General features: G+C 45.8%; 1 protein-coding gene across 7 annotated transcripts in view; it reads left to right on the top strand.

Moving 5' to 3' along the window:
* Positions 1 to 15,281, top strand: part of HOXD3 (homeobox D3) — a 52,107-nt gene extending 36,826 nt beyond the window's left edge. For 5 of the 7 annotated variants that reach the window (XM_082200446.1, XM_082200451.1, XM_082200447.1 and 2 more), the window contains 2 exons: positions 8,143 to 8,773; positions 12,410 to 15,281. In XM_082200446.1, the coding sequence (XP_082056572.1) occupies positions 8,221 to 8,773; positions 12,410 to 13,158 (1,302 nt within the window). In that variant the 5' untranslated portion in view covers positions 8,143 to 8,220 and the 3' untranslated portion in view covers positions 13,159 to 15,281. Of the gene's footprint in view, positions 1 to 140; positions 7,873 to 8,006; positions 8,967 to 12,409 lie in introns of those variants that run through there. The other 2 variants (XM_082200448.1, XM_082200452.1) reach the window with 2 other exon arrangements.
* The last annotated feature ends 3,031 nt before the right edge of the window (positions 15,282 to 18,312 follow it).

The raw sequence follows: 18,312 nt of genomic DNA, 5'->3' as shown, positions 1-18,312 counted from the left end.
TATTTCTTCTCCATTCTCAGCCGGGCACATAGAAATGCTATGGAGCCCTGTGCGTGTGTGCGTGTGAAAAAGATTCTGAAAGTTTGAGTTCAGGGCTTCTGCAATTCCTTATTTCCCCAAATGGTTAAATATTAGGGGGGGGGGGGAGAAAGGCATGTATGTGTGCATGGATGCGTGTGACTCTGATTCTGTGTAGATTTGCACACAGAGTATATCCAAAGCTCAGAAACTTGCCCCAGCACTTTTGGTATAATAGTTCAATAAAAAGAAAGTTAGACATTATTTTTAACAAAGAAAAAGAAACCCGCTTAAAACCGTAAAGTCAAAGACGACTGCAGTCCCTCTGCGCACCTATCTGGGAGCATGTCCCATTGCATTATACATGTAAGAGTGAATAGCTCTGCCTAATATATACATTATTTATGATGCCCCTGGTTAAAAACGGGGGGGGGGGGGCTGGATCCACTGAGTTTTCCCCTTTGTTCCAGGTACATCTCCACGTTTTTTCCAAAGGAATCTGAAGAGCCTATCAAAAGTGTTAGAGATAAAATACTGTACAAGAAAAAACGTAACTGTGGTGAGTGTTTGGTTTTTTTAAAATATGGTTTCGGCTACATTTGTTACTTCTCCTTCTCCACGTGAGGTTTACCAGTAGATGATGGATTTTAAATGGAGCAGGAAGCGTGTATTTGTGTGTGTGTGTGTGGGGGGGGAATCCTGGCAGTTCATCCCCCTAGGAGCACTAATACACATGATATAATGTAACTGACAATCGATTTTCAAAAAAAAAATATTGTTAATATTCAGTGGCCTCAAACAAATACTTGGAGTACATAGATAAAAGGTTATTGCCACGGAGGTTATTTTTTTTTCTGCCTAAGCAGAATTGATATCCTATCATGATGCTTCAGTAGATCATAATTAAAGATGGTGGTGGGCTAGGAAAAGCCTTTGATGAAGCTGTACCACAAAGATCCTGCTCGGTCCCACAAAACGCAGATGCCAGCGACCGTCTAACGACATGAAACCAAAGGCTGGAGGAAAATGTAGTCATGATTCCGCATTAGCTAAGCATTTCAAATATCTGGCGTTGAACCCTGTTGGGTTTTAACGTGCTCCGTTTTTTAATGGATCATGCCCCGTTCCCCCAACTCGAGATTTACTACACAGTTACGCTCGAAGTAGATTTACTCAAGAAGCTCTTAATATGTGAGCATACCTCATCTTTAGTGCTAAAATAGCTCCCTTCCCAACACGAAGTATCTTCCCCAAGGCTACAGATGAAGTCTATGCATATATATATATATATATATATATATATATATATATATATACACACACACACACACACACACACACACACACACACACACACACACTGTATATATATATATATATGCCCTTCGAGCCAATGTACTGAGAGAGCATGACTATGTTGTAGACTGCGAGTTAGTGGAAACAAACAGATGAACAGAAGGAAGAGGAGAAGCATCTACATATCATCATAACGCATGAGCTCCTGTGTACAAGCTCATAACACCGAATATACACAATGCCTCTGCCAGCATGGCGGTGATAGCCAAAATGATCCAGTAGGACGGTGATAGAATATGGCAGTTATGGTCAATTTACATCCATCACCCATTTCTCTCTCCCCCTCCCTCGAAGAATAGCTCATTTCCTCAGGCTCTTTCCTGGCGGCCGCAGCAGATCACTCGGTTCAACCCTGCATTTCTTCCCAGCAAAGACCCGGAGAGTCCTTCCGTCGGTAGAAAAAGGCTTCTCCTGGACTCCGAACATACTTAGAGGTTGCCACGGCGCGGTGTGAATATCAGCCTTGCTTTAGAAGCGGGGAAAGCGCCAAAAGGACAACGGCTCGGCCCTTTTATATACTGATCTGCCCTCTCGTAGGCTGCAGGAGAAGGGAAATTTTCTGCAGACTGGGGCATTCTTTCGCCGGTCTCCCCTTCCTACGCAGCCTGTCTTACACTACGCCGTGCCAGGTCTTTCCCCCCCCCCAGCCCCCTTCTTTTTCTTTCTCTCTCCTTCTCCTACTTCTTCTTCCCCCCTTCGCTGCTTTCATTCCTTACTGAAGCGTTTACTGCCCTAGCGCCAGCAAGTCATAAATTTTGCTACACAGCACCGTGACAGGTGCATTGATATGCGCAGTGAGAACTCCGACTGCTTATTAACCACTCCTCCGGCCTCCCTCTCCCTCTCTCTCTCTCTTACTGCTTTTTATTTATTCGGGATCATATTAGGTATTGATCCCCAGCAGAATTAAGTGTAGTGGACGCATTAGTAGAGGACTTGCTTCGTATGAATATGCGGGTTGGGGATCCGATCGAACGCAATTGTCAGCGCCCGGGAACTTGTCAGAAGCGGAGTTTGGGGCTCTTCTGTGGCACGTGGTGTTTTGTGCGTGGTGGTGGGGTGTGTGTGTGAGAGAGAGGGGTGTGTGGAAGGGGGTAGGTAGTTGCTGAGACTCTCATTCTCCGCCCCCACGCCCCGTAGTCAGTTTGATTTGGAGAGATTATTCCTCGCAGTGGATTGAGAGTAGCAGTAAGGGAACAATGGGATCCATTACTCTGCCTAATAGCACAACGGTTCAGACAAAGTTAACCTCTCTAGATGCTTGCAAAAGGAAATTCCAAACACGGGCACGGATATTTTGTGGCTTCCTTAGGCTCGGGAGTGAATTCTGCTCCCTGCTTTGCCTCCCACGCAGCTTGTAAACAGCTCGGGCCAAACCACTAAGTGCTTGGGTGTTACCTACGAAAAGAACCCCATTGCTTTTAGCCTATGACATCCTGGCAAAAGCAAAACGTGCCATTAGGGTTGTTGTTGTTTTAAAAGAGAGAGGGGAAGGAAAGAAAATAAGGAAAGAGGGAGAAAATGTGTGTGCGCGCGCGTGTGTGTAGATCTAAAAAGATGAGCCACCAAACAGTAGAGCATTGTCCATGTGATTTATGGCCCTTTGCCTCCTTGTTAGGTTCAAGCAGAGTTCACAAGCAGTTGGTATTTCAGAAAAGAAATAAAGCTCCTCAGTTTTGCAGCAATATTCTCTCTGAAGGCTCCGTGCGCTATTTGGGAGAAACCTGGTTTTGGTGAATGAAGCAGGAGGGAGCGAGAGGGTGCTGGGTTGGAATAAACAAAAACAATTCCGAGCAGACTACCAGTGAATTTGTAAATGGCTGAGGGTTGAACTTTCTGATTATAGATGATTATTCGTGAATAAATAAGTGATTCAACGTTATTAGATACATGGAAGGAAATCATGTAACTCCTTATTGGTCTTTCTTCATCTTTGTTAAAAATAAAAAAACCGTATCCTTCTTGCATTTCATGGCATTTTGCAACAAACCGTGTGTGTTTATAGATATAAATTTCTTCCAGTGCTTGAGGATAATACTTCATGCATCTGAAGAAGGGGACTTCAAGACCAAGAAAGCTTAAGCCACAATAAATGTGTCAGCCTGAAAAGTCCCACGAGACTTTGATGTTTTTGTTGTAACAGACTAACACTGCTACCCCTTCTAGAAGTGCTCACTATATTTTAGATTTCTGAAGGAGGTGGAATGGATATATGGAATATGTCCTAAATTGTATTTTATTTAAAGTTGCCTTTTTAAAAAAAATCACCACTCTTAGGCTGAAATTAATACTGCCTTACCTAGGAACCATTTATCATTTATCCTAAAAAGGTCTTTCCTCTGAGTGGACATGTATAGGATTACACTGTAAGGAACCTAACTGAAAGAACCAACATGTGACCAAACCAACCCACCCACCCAACTATTGTTCTCCAATTTAAAATGCAGGCACCTGGAATGTTTTGTAGGTTAAAAAGTAAGGGTAGTAGATTATGACAAAGATGAGAAAACATAGTAATTAGGAATGTTTTATGATACTTATGTTGTGTGATAAATTAAGTTGTAGCTATGACATCCATAAATGATTATTGGGGAGTCAGAAAACATATAAGGTGAAAAGAAAGATATCCTATAAATACAAACAATGAAAAACTGTTTGGGGGAGGCTGGTAGTGACAGACATCAGCTTGTCTGGGATCATTATCAGAACACTACATTTTGTGATCATAAGCTGATTTATTCGGATGTAAACATCCAGATTCACGAGCACTCAGTCAGCTCCCACAGAGATTTAAATTTCATAGGATTATTTGGGGACCAAAAATGCAGGGGTTGAAAGCTGTAACCACACAATTAAATAATTGGAAATTGTGCCTTCAGGCTCAAAGGCTTATGAATTGCATCCTTTAGCAAACTTGCTTGAGGGGTAGCGTTTCAGACAGCATTTGGAGCAGACAACTACTTGCTGGTTGTGATCTTAAAAGATGCAATTCAGTGCATACTTTAACTGTTAGGGGAAAGTCCCATACAAACTCAGTAGAGATTCTAAGTAAAACAGGGATGGGATTGGACTGTTCACCACTTACTTGTGAATAAATTTAATTTGAATTAATTCGGTCTTATCTCTGAGGAATGCATTTATAAGTGATGTGCTAGGAACCCAATGATCACTGATTGCAAATGACACTTTTCATCTTTGGAAATTAGGAGTTTCAGAAAATATTTCCTAGACATCTCAGTTCTAAGCACAGATGTAAATTCAACTGACTGGCCTATTAAAAATATACTGTATGCTTCATACACGGCATCCAAATGATACACTGATAAGCAATTATCTATTTATCTATTGAATTCTGCTCCTAAAAGCTTGGATCTCCATACATTCCCCAATCCATTTTATCTCCAGAATTTCCCTATAAAGTAGTTTAGTTTGAGATATAGTGGCTGGCCCAAGTTACCCAGGGTGCTTCTGGGTTTAATGGAGAAAGGAACCCAGGTTTTTCCAGTCTAAGCCCATAACTCTGAGCACCGCACATATATTTTTATATTTTGGGCCACAGATATGTCTAAGCACACTCATCAGAATCTAGAAAATAAGGTGGGGAAGTGGTCTTTCCCCATAATTGAAGAACAATCCCTTCTTCCAACACCCACAAAATGCAGGTTTTATATACAGGAAATAGTGGAGATCTAATGCTACATAATACAATAATAAGGGATTTCCCCAACCAGGAATCTTTCCTGCATGATAATAAACAAACAAGAGACCCTTGCAGCGAAAAACCCTGCCCTGGAAATAGCTTCTCTCTACTTTAGATAGCTTTTGCGTCAAAACAATCTGCAAGAAACCTTAGTTGAAATATCTCTAAAGACTAGGAGCTAAGGTAGCTGACCTATGTATTTCTTCTTTATATTGCAAATGAAAGTTATTGAATGCCCTTAGTTACACTTTAACTTCGTAGAAATCTTCCCAGGAAAAACAAAGCAAAACACCAAGAGACAGGATTTACAATAGAGATGGAATTTTCTCTGGTTTTTCAGGTTCCAGTTCTGGTTCAATCCATCATGTCACTCCTGACTCACAAATAGTCGCGCGCATGCGTGACTTGAGGAAAAAATAAAACCCCAAGGGTGGGGGAGTGAAGAGACAAAAAAGGAACAACAACAAAATGTTGGTTAATATTTATACCAAAATGGCAAAGGGATAGAATGTAGAGCCCATAAAAAATGCCTCCGGGAAAATAAAGAGATATATAATAATATGGTAGAAGAAAATAATATTGTAGAAGTGTTTGGTTTTCGAGCACCGTAAAAAAATATATATGCAAAAGCAGTAAGAATTTGAAGGGTAGAAATGAAATCACTTGAACAAACTTATTTTTGTAACAGCTGATCCAAGGTAATTTAGCACGCCAAGCTAAATGATAATTCTTCCTTCTTTGCGAAATACCTGTTCCTTTAAAAAACAAACATCCACACCCATTACATTAGGAATAACATCAGTTTATTGTAATACTAAAATAAAGTTATGGAAAGCCATCCTTTAACACTCTGTTTTTGGAAAATCAGGGGCAAACATTTCACTCCTCCTCACCCTAGCTGGACAAAAGGGAACATTGTACAGAAGGATCTATGCCTTCCTAACTCTTCAGAGACCCGTTTATCCATTACTGTATTCGGCTTGGTTTGGGCATCTCTTTTAGCTGTAGAGTCACCCACCCCCTACACTGTTAGTTGGAGGCCGGTACAATTTATTTCAGAGTTGTACACTTCCAGTGGCAAGAGTTCAAAACCCATGCCACTGTGGCATAATGGCTCTGGACCACTCATTTTTTTTACACCCGATTCTCGAAACCTATACCTGGAAGAGAAGAAAACCATTGATTCCAATGGATCGTGCACCCCGGTTAACTGTGTTTAAGAGCGGGGTGCATTGCTAATTGTTCTGGAATGCGCTCTTGAGAGAGCGAAGGGAGAAATGATTGGTTGTATGTAAGTGAGGCCAATGGTGAAATGCACTATACTGTATTAGAGAGCGTGCAAAAACCGTCCGTGGGAATTGGCAGGAGAGGGCACCCAGTTACTTTCTTGCTAGGGGAGAGGGAGGAGCAGTGATGAGGGAGAGTCATATGATAGTCTGGGCTGGGCAGGATTTCCGACAAGGGACCAAGCAGAAGAGGCGATGCAAGGATACTGTATGAGGGTTGTTTACCACGTGGTGCATGTGTGAAAGAAACCGTGGGGGATGGGGACTGTGTGCAGGGAAGACATATAAAGGCTACCGTTCTGTGCAGAGTTATGCTACTTCACTGGCCTTATGTACGTACTTCCTGCCGCGACAAAATGCTTTTCTAGGGCGCTACGCTAGAGCCGAACCACTCTTCAGAACCCTGGAAACAGGGATGCCAACTTGAATAAAATATGGGGAGGGGGTCGCAGGTAACCCACATAATTGATCACAAGACATGGCGCGCATACACTGTTTAAATGACAATGTTTATCAACTTTGGGAGGAGGGTTGACTCCCTCAAATATTTCATTGGGGGGCTGAAGGGAGCTCCTCGGCCCCTAGGAGTTGATTCCTATAGACCCTTACTGGCAGAACGGGTACGAAGATCGTGTGTATATGCATGTGTGCGACAAAGCAACTTTCCCCTGTGTTGGGGAGATCGCTCGAATCTCAGAACGCAGCTGGACCACTGTTTCTGTGAGCATTATAAATAAGTTTGCACCTGTTCCGAGACAGCACCATATGACTGCCTTCGCAGAGCCCTCTGGTTTTGTCCGTTTTGTGCACGCTTGAGAAGGGGCGAGGGGATGCACGGATTGCCTCTGGATTCCATCCAAGTGTACACGTGTGTGATTTTCATGGCGCGGTCAAAAGTTCCGCACGATCAGAACGTCCCCGAGCCTGTGCGCTTGGCCCTAGTATAGATCATGAATGTATGAAGAGAATCTATAATGGTTCCCGGTTTGTGGAATGCTTCTCCCAGGGAGATTCGCCCCTGGTGCCTTCATTACATATTTTGAGGCGCCAGGCTAAAACGCTCCTCTTCAACCAGGCCCTTGGCTGATTAATATTCCACAGCCATTTAAATATGTCTATGGAAATTATTTACTCGCATTTTATCTTGTATTTTATTCTGTGAGCCGCCCTGAGATCTTGCAGGAGGGCAGTGTATTAATTTGATTAATAAACAATTAATAAGACTGGTGAGAGGCGTGCCAAATGAGGCCACGGAAGTGTTTTATGAGGTAGCCTTGTGAACATATGACTGGCATGTGTTTGTGCGTGTGGTGTGAAGGTGAAATCGGAACAGCTTGTGTGGTGTGTGATGGCGAAACTGGAAAGGAGTGTGAGGAGGTGAAATTGGAATGGAGTGCCTGTGTGTGTGTCGTGAAGGTGAATTTGGAATGGGAAATGTGTGTGAAGGTGAAACTGCAATGGTGCGCGTGTTTGTATAAGAGAGCAGCTGTTCCTGAGCCCTTTGCCAGTGGCGTAGCGTGGGTTGTCAGCACCCGGGGCAAGGCAAGTAATTTGCGCCCCCTAACCCTAACCCCCAGATGTTGCGCCCGGTGCGGCCGCCCCCCCCCTGCACCCTACGCTACGCCACTGGCCTTTGCCCCCCCTAGTTAGTTGCCAACGTGTGAGGAAACCACTTCCCGCTTTCCCCTCAGGCGCGCGCCCTCCCCCCCGCTCCCTCACTGACGGTTGTCTCGTTTTTCTCTTGTCTCTGCGACCCGCCCCCACCCCGCTTCTCTCTTCCAGGTGGCTTCTGGGGCAGCGACTGGCCGAGGCCCGTGGCGCGAGGGAGGCCAGGCCGCGTGACGGGGTGGGCGGCGGCCCATGTTATTTGAGCGGGCTGCCGAGGCCTTGGCGACGGCGGAGCCCACCATGCAGAAGGCCGCCTACTACGACAACGCGGGCCTCTTCGGGGCCTACGGCGGCTACAGCAAAGCGGACGCCTACGGCTACCCGCCGGGCCCTCCTCAGCCCTACGCCCAGCCCGCCCTGGACACCGACTACCCAGGCTCGGCCTGCTCGCTCCAAGGAGCCGCCGCCGCCATCCGGGCGCCTCCGGCCCACAAGAGCGCCGAGCTGAGCGGCAGCTGTATGCGCCCCGCCGGAGGCGCCCAAGGAGGCCCTCAGCAGCCGCCGGGCCTAGCCGAGCAACAGCAGCAGCAGCAGCAACCGCCGCCTCAGCAACAGGCTCCGCCCCCCGCGCTGCCGTCGCCCTCGCCGCCCAGCAGCAACCCCGCCCACTCGGTTCCCGCCAAAAAGGGCAAAGGCGGAGCCAACGCCTCGGGCGGCTCGGCGGCCACTATTAGCAAGCAGATCTTCCCGTGGATGAAGGAGTCCCGCCAGAACTCCAAGCAGAAGAGCAGCTGCGCCCCCGCAGGTACCCAGTCGAGCTCCACCTCCTGGGGAGCAGCAAGGCCCTTTGTGACCTTCAAGGGGGCTTCCCTTGGTTGCTCCAGCCCAGACACACCGCGAATCAGAGAGCAAGAGGCAGGAAAGAGAGAGCAGCAGCAACAGGAGGAGTCCTGCCAAGCGAGGGGCTGTAGCTCCGCTTTGCATGCGGAAGGTCGCAGGTTCGATTCCCGAGTGCCTCGCTCTGTGATGCTATGCAGAGCCGCTGCCAATCAGGGTTTAGGCAATTTCAGGGGTGCCAACTTGAATAAAATATTGGGGCGGGAGGGGGGAAACACCCAGGTAAGCCCCACCCTGCATAATCATTCACAAGATGCGGTGCACACACACACCATTTGAATGGCAATGTCCATCAACTTGGGGAGGCAGCCCCCTCCAATATTTTATTGAGGAGGGAGGCAAAGGGACATTAGCCCTTAGGAGTTTGCTCCTATAGACCAGTGTTCCCCAACCTTGGGCCTCCAGCTGTTTTTGGACTACAACTCCCATCATCCCTCGCTAGCAAGACCAGTGGTCAAGGATGATGGGAATTGTAGTCCAAAAACAGCTGGAGGCCCAAGGTTGGGGAACACTGCTATAGACAATGCTATGAAGTGGATTGACCCCAGTGGTCTGGGTTTGGGTTGGATGGACCCAACTGGTCACCTGCAGAGCTCAGGGCAGTTCACAAGCTAAAAACAACAACGTAAAAAGCACAAAATACATCAAAAAAACAACAACCCTGAAAACAGTAACAACAAAAGCCAAACCTGGATAGTTCAGTTGGTGTGATCATGGTGCTGACAATGCCAATCCGTATATAGGACAGCTGCATATTCCTGCATTGCAGGGATCATCACTGACCACTGGTCATCCCTGGTCTTGCTAGTTAGGGATGATGGCTGGAGACCCAAGTTTGGGAAACCCTGGCCTAGATGATTCTCAGGGTGCCTTCCAACTCTATGGATCTATGAATCTAATCCCCTTCCCCTCCACCAGCACAGCAAAGGCCGATCTAGTCCAGCATGCTGCATCCTGCAGTGTCTAACCAATGACAATGGGAAGCCTCCAAGCAGCACAGAGCAGCAAGAGCCTTCTTTCGCCACCTTACCCAATAATTGGCAAACTGTTCCCGAACTTGGAACCTTCATGGCTAGTAGTCATTAATATGGGTGTACCCAATCCCCCCTTTTAACTCCCCGCCCCAATATTGAAGGTAGGAGACCCATCTAGAACATCAGAGACCAGGCTGTGACGTTTATCTGACTCTCCCAGCCCTGCAAGATACAAGTGAGTTGGAGACATCTTGCTGGTCTTTGGGAGAGCCATGTAAATGGAATGACTTGTCTTGGCAACATTTATTTCCTCCCCCCTCCAGCTGTCATTTGAACGTTCAGCCAGAGGGCGAATTCTGTGCGACTTCAAAGCCTACATTGATGATTTCATATAGAAATTGCACCAGCCTAAAGATTTCCTCCTTTAATATTGCCCTTTCCTTGCCCCTTCTCAAAGAGGTTAGTTACCCAAGTGCATTTAAGGGGTAAAGTCTCATTTAAATAGATGGGAATTGGTTTTCAGTAAGGGTTTTAGTCTGGGGTAGGAAGAGGAAAATTAAATAAAAGTGCAAGGGCGGGGAATGGAATTTGAGAACCTCCCGCTCTTTTGTGATTTCAAAGTTTAGGCTCGCAAGGATCCCCACTGCAAAACGCGTTACTAGAAGTCTTATTTTAAGAGGTGTCTTTTTTATTGCAAGTGTCATTTGTTTAAGAACCTTAAAAATTGCTAAACATAACAAATATCCAAAAAGTGTGCAAAATTCAAATGCACAACACAATAAAAAATGAAAATCGATACAACATACAATATCACCAATTTGCATTCCAAGTGTCCAGCTTTCTTCTGGCACATTGCAGTCATCCACAGACCATAGAGCTTCCTTCTTCCCACAATTCCCACCATTTTGCAACTTATCCATGGTGCTTTACATCAGATTCCACGATAACCCTTCTTCTTCAGAAGTTGATCTGGGGAATCTATAAAGCCTGTAATGACGCAAAAGCTATCGTTACCCAAAAGGGAGGGGGAAAACAATGAACCAATAAACCCCCATCTTTATTCTAGCAGGCCGGTCTCTTCTCCAGATCCAGAGTGGACCGACCAACCTCCCTCTGTCCCTTACTTATTGTACTTACTTACTTACTTACTTAGCGTTTAGACCGCTCTTCATTCTAAAAAAAACGACAGAGCGATTTACAATAAGCGCGATAAAGCAATAAAAGTATCAAATCAGTTATAACTCCCCCATCACAAATAAACAGTAGCGGTCCATCATCTTCTGAGACCTTCTGTCCCCAAGCGTGTGTGGCCTGCTTTTGGCGACTCTGTCCTCTGAAACCATCTTGGTGGTGACAAGGTGGAGACCCAAGCATTCCTCCCCTTATTTGGCATGCAGAAAGTTTACAGACTGTCTAAACCCGAGCAGTGTCAAAGGTGTGTACAAAATGCAAACACGCAGTCTAACAAAACGTGTGTTTATTATGCAGACACGCTGACGTGGTCGCAGATCCAACCACTGCGACCTTCTCCCTTGTCTTGAAATGGCTGCTGCCAACTTTCCTGGGGAAGGGGAGCGTGGAGAGTTGTAAACCCGGGTTCTCCCCCACCCCGCGCGCCCGACGCTCTTCCTATGGGATTCCCCACTTCTGCTGTCTTGCTAGTTAGAGCACCGCCTCGGAGCTAATAAACGCGCCTGATTTCCTCTTGTTAGCTGTACCAGAGGCGGCGGCGGCGGCTCCTATTGTCTTCCAAGTTTGGAGGCCTGGGCCCTGCTCCTATTTGGGACCAACCAAGAGAACCTTCCTGGGCTCTGTCAGGGATCGATCGATTCTTCCAATTAAGTTAGATGATTTACAACTCTCTCATCTGGAACTGTAACTTTCCTAACCCTCTGAGAACCCCGGAGTTGGGAGATCGAACCCCATTCTCATTGTAGACACTGGGCGACAGAGGGAGGGAGTGTTGTCCGCAGCTGAAAACCTCGACTGTAGCACCGCCCGTCTCAAGGAAATAAAATAAAATCCAATGAAATCGAAGGATTTGGGGGGAAGTGTCGTTTGGATCACCCTGTCCCTAAATCACGCCTCTCCCGTGCGGATACGAGGCAGCGACCCTCGCTAATTAATGGCAGTTGTGCACGGGGAAGACATATCCCGGTCCTTTTCCCGTCCTGTTTCAGTTCGCTTTGAATGTCCAGATTTAACACTTTGGGGAAAGTGTGGAATGGTGGGGTGTGGGTGGGTTAAAATTTCAGGAGGAGAGGGACCTTCAGGAAAAAGAAGATCGTGAACAGCTAAAGATGTTCCACAAATAGAGGATAATACCAATTCGGGCAGGTCTCCCGCAGTGTGGGAACTGCGTGATAATAGCGATTTGTGCGCCTCTTTCGCTCCGCGCCCCACAAAATTGGCACCTAGTCCTCTGCTGCCCCAGAGTGCCAAAGCATTTCCCGTCCCTCCCCCGTCCCTCCCTCCCTCGGCCGCTGCAATGTTAATACTCTCAGGCTTTGTAAATTAGCCAGCCAGCCAGCCAACCTCCTCTCTTTCTTCTTTCTCTCCTTTTTGGACAGGAGAGAACTGCGAGGACAAAAGCCCCCCGGGCCCCGCTTCCAAGCGGGTCCGCACCGCCTATACCAGCGCGCAGCTAGTGGAGCTGGAGAAGGAGTTCCACTTCAACCGCTATCTGTGCCGCCCTCGCCGGGTGGAGATGGCCAACCTGCTAAACCTGACGGAGCGCCAGATCAAAATCTGGTTCCAGAACCGGAGGATGAAGTACAAAAAAGACCAAAAAGCGAAAGGAATTATGCACTCCCCGGTAGGGCAGTCCCCAGACCGGAGCCCGCCTTTGAGCGGGCCCAATCATGTAGGATACTCCAGCCAGCTGCCCACCGTCAACAGCTTGAGCTACGACGCCCCGTCGCCGACGTCCTTTGCCAAATCCCAGCAAAACATGTACGGGCTGGCGGCTTACACGGCGCCTCTCAGCAGCTGCTTGCCCCAGCAGAAGAGATACCCAGGCGCCGAGTACGACCATCACGCCATGCAAAGCAACGGCGGCTTCGCCAACCCCAATTTGCAGGGCAGCCCGGTCTATGTCGGAGGGAACTTCGTTGATTCCATGCCAGCCTCTGGCCCCATGTTCAACATCGGCCACCTCTCCCATCCTTCATCTGCCAGCGTGGACTACAGCTGCGCTGCTCAGATCCCAGGCAACCATCACCATGGACCTTGTGACCCCCATCCCACGTACACAGATCTCACTTCTCACCACACATCTCAGGGAAGGATTCAGGAGGCGCCCAAACTGACGCATCTGTAGTAGACTGGAACGCGTTCAGAAAGAAAGAAAGAGAGAGAAAGAGAGAAAGCGAGAGAGAGAGAGATTGAAAAGCATTCGCGTTTAAATTACCTCACTTTGCCCCTGACGTTGCAGTATTACTTTTGAGTATTACAGTGGGTTTTTTTGTGTGTCCCCGGTAGAAGCTACCTATTTCTTGTTTTCTTTGGCGACCGAGTCCATGAGAATTAGTTCCGCCCCATCCCCCACCCCTTGTTGTCCTCTTAAATGTTTTAGCCGTTTAAAAGCATGGCAGTGCAATATCCTTAACAAAAATAAATAAATCTAAACATTCCCCCAAGGGAGTAATAATTGGTAACGATGTACTGGAAGGTAAGTTGTAGAAATCCATTAGAACTCGACGAAAGTGAGTCCTGATGAGGCGTTTACAACATTTGGGACCAAAACGGAGACTTATTTCGAGAGTTATAATTTATAAGATTTTTTTCTCCAGTAATGTGAAAGATTGCTTTGGACTTAAATAAGATGTATTTATTATTTTAAGAGGAACTCTTTTTTTTTGTATCATTGATTATTTAATCCTGGTCTTCAATGTATTTATGTGGATATTTGTAGAGTTTCTTCACACCCCCTTTCCCCCTTAACTTGGGAAGATTGATTCAGGTCTTTGGTGACTATACATTTTCACCTATTTAGTATATTTGGTCTGAAATAGAAAGAGTAGTTTTGAACAGTTGTAACAGTGGCTGGTGTTTGTAGTTTATGTAAGGATTAAGCAAATTGTAAGTCATAGATTAATACAAAAACTGAAACATTACACAAAAGAGCCGATACATTTTTTTATTTTAATATATATCTATCTATATATATCACATGTTTATTTATTTCAGATTGTTTGGTATGGTTTTACTTAGCATTAAAAGCTACCTTATATCTCATATATTGTTATATTCTGCTATATAGTGGCCAGTTGACTGTCTGGTCTTTGACCAACTTCTGCATACATAAATTGGTTCCTTCCTATCTGTTGCACACACCATTTCGTCTGGTTGCTTGTTGTTTATAATTTTAAAGTCTAAAATATGCAACACCTTCAGACTGACATTTAGGAGCAATATAATACTGTTGATGTAATTAGGATTTTCTTAGCAATTCAGGCTAAAACTGTTGTTTCAGTTATTATTATTTTTTACTATTATTATTATTTATATGATATGATATTTATGCTAACCATAAATCAATTTTGTACAAGTCACTGGAAACGTGAACTTACTTTTGCTGAACAGGGAGGGGAGGGAAGACGAAGAAGAAGAAGAGGAGGAGGAGGAAGAAGAAGAAGAAGAAGAAGAAGAAGAAGAAGAAGAAGAAGAAGAAGAAGAAACTTTGAATGAAATATTGACAATCAAGTATCTACAAAGGAAAGACTGCGGTAGGGTTTAGGAGACGAAGTCCTTCTGAAATGCTCAGAATGGCTTTCGAGATAGGAAATTAGGTCTATCAATATTTAATATAGTCTTCTGTAGCAGACATTGGTACAATCCTTGTGTAAACTAATGTTTCTGCCCCAAGCCTAGAAGGGACAGGAAACACAAACATCCTCCCCCCGCCCCACTCTTCCTCTTTATTTGTATGTTGCATTTAATCTCTTACTGGGTTTTATAAAGCTTTTCTCAACATGAAAGTGGCATTAGGTACACGTTAGAAGCGATACATGCCCATTAATTCAGAAGGAAGCATCCCTTATCGCTTTAAAAAGCACTCAGTTAAGATTCAGATCTTTTGAAGTCCCACAGAACAGTAGCAAAACCTCACTTTTCAGTTTGACTAATAATGCAGCTCCGTCTCTCCACGTCCTGTGATGGCAACTACTGCAATTCTTTTTGTGTGTGAGAGGTTTTTACTCCTACATTTGTGTCTGTCTAGACAACGAGGATGGATATGGATATATATAGTATAACATATGTGTATATATATATATATATATATAATATTCACCTCGTTATCTTTTTTAAAAATACCATGTTGTTAACTGAGAGAAGAGGGGGGGAATGTATCGTTTTGTTAAATCTCACTTTTACCCAAGTGTTGTAGATCTGTAAACAAAACAGAATAAACAGCTTCAAATGAAGAAATATTTTAACCACTTCCAGATCTAAAGTGGCTTTCTATGGCAGTTTCTGTTTCTTCCAGCATTAAAAAATAATAATAATCACAATACAATAACTAATAATACGCACAACTGGTGAGCTGCTGCTACAACAACGACAAAATGATTTTCTAATATGTCTTCCAGGGAATTCCCGGCAACTGAATTGATAAATAAATAGTGCATGTAGATTTTATTTTTATGTTCTTCATGTGAGGGCATATTTCACATAGTACTATAAATCAAAACAATGCACAAAGAGTCCAACCCTGCGGGCCCTTTATGGTCTAGTGTGTCACTCAGAAGGCATCCGCTGAGTCTGCGGGACTGGGAGGCCCAACGTGTTATCCACAGCTTAATGTTTTATGGGCTCGACTTCAAATGGTGCCTTGGCTGGCTTGCATTATTATTCCCTCTTAAAGTCAAGTAAAGGGGACACGATAATTTATAAGTATCGCTGGGAGGGATTATAAACTAACACACACCCACAGTTCTGTACATACGTAGAAAAACTGGGATAGCCTTTCTCAAAATATTCATAGCACTCAACTGGCACCCTCTCAATGGGGATTTGAACAGACTGTGCTATACATATATACATTATAGCCTTCCTAAGTGAGTCTCGAAATCATACATTTCAGGGGTTGTGTAGCAGTATATTGTTAGAATTGGCATAGGCCTCCCTTTAAAGCGTAACCCAATTACTGGACAGCGACGTCTCCCCTTGGCTCTATTTCTGGCTCTCCCCCCCCCCCTTGACTCAGGAGGCCAGCCCCGGAGGAACACGCCGAGGCTAAGCAAATTACTTGGCCAGAAAGCCCCGTTGATTAAATTGGCGCTTACTTCCAAGTAAACAGCTGTGGGATCCGTGCCCGAGAGCGAGAGAGATGGAGGAGAGGAGGGACTCTTCATAGAAGTCAATGGCAACTCTCCCACGGATTTTAATGGCTCTGCTTTAAGCTCAAAGACGTTTCTGGCACAACATCCCTTTGGCTTTCGCGCGCATTTCGGATCGTCATAAATGATATACAACCCGTTTCCACACCTAACATAAATCTTGCTCCGTTTAGCTTCCTGAATTGCTGGGGTGTTATCTGAATCAAATACAATGTGCTGTAAGCGGGTCCAAGAATATTTCTCTTCCCACCCCCGCACCCCTTTTACAAAGAGTCAACAGTCCTTCTCCCCAGGAGCATCTAAGCCCATGTCTTTTCAAGAACATCAGGAGGAAGGCTGCGGGGACTTGCCTTTAAATGTAACTCATCTTCATTTTAGCTGCGCCAGATTCCTGGCCCACGCCAAGAATGTGCTTTTGGAGGACGCCAACATTACCCCCCTCCCATTTTTCCAATGGTTAAGGTGAAAAGAAAGAAAAACAGGGACTAGCCTACCCTAACAAACTCCCTTCTCCCTTCTTAAGGGGAAACAAGTCTAAATTTTGCCCTTGATTTTATTGCGTGGCGCGCCTTCGCTTTTAATTTAGACTTACCCACTGCATCCCAAAGTGGTAAACTCGATTGTGGCTTATTGTGGTATTGCATGTGGGGAGAAAGAGGCTATGGCGACAAGGGAAGATCCGCGTGGGTGTGAATGTGCGCGCGAGAGAGCCTGAGAATCAGAGCCACAGGCCCCCCTACCCCCCGTTCTCTCTTTAGGGGTTCAATCCTAAGAGGGCTTTCCGGAAAGTAATATTGGGTGAAGTCAGCTGGGTTGACTTCTAAATGAACTTGCTTAGCATCGGCCCCATAAGTCACCAAGTCACATAAGTCACCATTTGTTTTCCTCTTCATTCCCTTCAGAACGGCATCCACCCCCACACTCCTTGACTAGGCATTCCTACTCAGAAATAAGTACCATTTCGTGGTACTTACTCCCGGGTAAGAAGCGGGTATGGGACTGAACCTAATGTTTTGACACCCAAGGAGCAGCCAACGCGGATCCGTAGTAGCCTCATGCCCGTCGATTCCGAGGCGATTCGAGGGCTCCGGCTGTTCTAAACAGGGGAGGAAGGCAGAGCGAGGAGCAAACCTTTAGACTAGATTTTGCTCCCCATTTTTATTCGCAGGTATCAGCCCCTCGGAATGGGAGGAGAGGGGCCTTCAGTCCGTTCCCTGATCTTCCTCCTGTGCTTTGATGGGCTTTGATACTCCCACACTTAGGTAAAGAAACGAGGCGCTGCATCTTTCCCGGGTCTCCTTCCTCATTGGCTTGGAGTAAACCCTGTAGCTAAGCAACGTCCGTCGGATAGGACACCACTCGACGGGGTCAGTGGGGGATACGCTTTGCTGAAGCTATTTGCAAGGCGGCGTGGATGATACAGCAGCCTACCCGCCGCATAGGGGCTGCCCGCCCGCCTGCCTGCCTGCCTGCCTGCCTGCCTTCTCTCGTTGGCTCCTTCCCCCTCCCCTCCCTCTCTCCCTCTCCAACTGTAACAGAGCTGTGTGCAAACAAAGGGGCCTGGTAGCCATTTTTGCACAGGAATAATAATGCAGAGGTCGCCAACGGAACAAAGCAAAGAGGCGCCTCTTTGGTTTAGAAGGCCCGCTTGCAAGGCACAAAAGCGCGCACGGTTTATTTGCGGCGTAGCATTTAGACGTTAGACTGGGAGGCCTCCCTTTGTGGTATGGAGGATCTTTAAAATATAAAAATACAAGAAAGGAGCCGCCGGTGAAAATAACTTAAAACATACATAAGGCAGCTCTCCCTTCTCTTTGCCCTCCAGAAGATAGTGCGCACTACAGGGTTGAAATAGCCAAGACGCGACCAGAATAGAGTCTTAGGCTCCAATCCTATATACATGCTTACGCCTTAGTCTAAGCGTGCATTGTCCTGTTCACACTGTTCTAGCAGTAAGCCGCATTGTACCCAGTGAGTATACATGCATAGATCGTGTATTTCGTGCCTTTGTGTACTTACTCGAGGGTAAGGGTTCCTGAACTCAGTAGGTCTCAATTCTGAGTGTACATGCCTAGGTTTGGGCTCTACAAAGCATTTCAGATACTTGCCAAGGCTGATTAGTACTCCTTTCT

This window comes from Podarcis vaucheri (assembly GCF_965113315.1).
Source record: "Podarcis vaucheri genome assembly, chromosome: 1".
Classification (NCBI taxonomy): Eukaryota; Metazoa; Chordata; class Lepidosauria; order Squamata; family Lacertidae; genus Podarcis; species Podarcis vaucheri.
The sequence above is the reverse complement of the archived record's forward strand: the minus strand, read 5'-3'. Positions and strand labels throughout refer to the sequence as shown.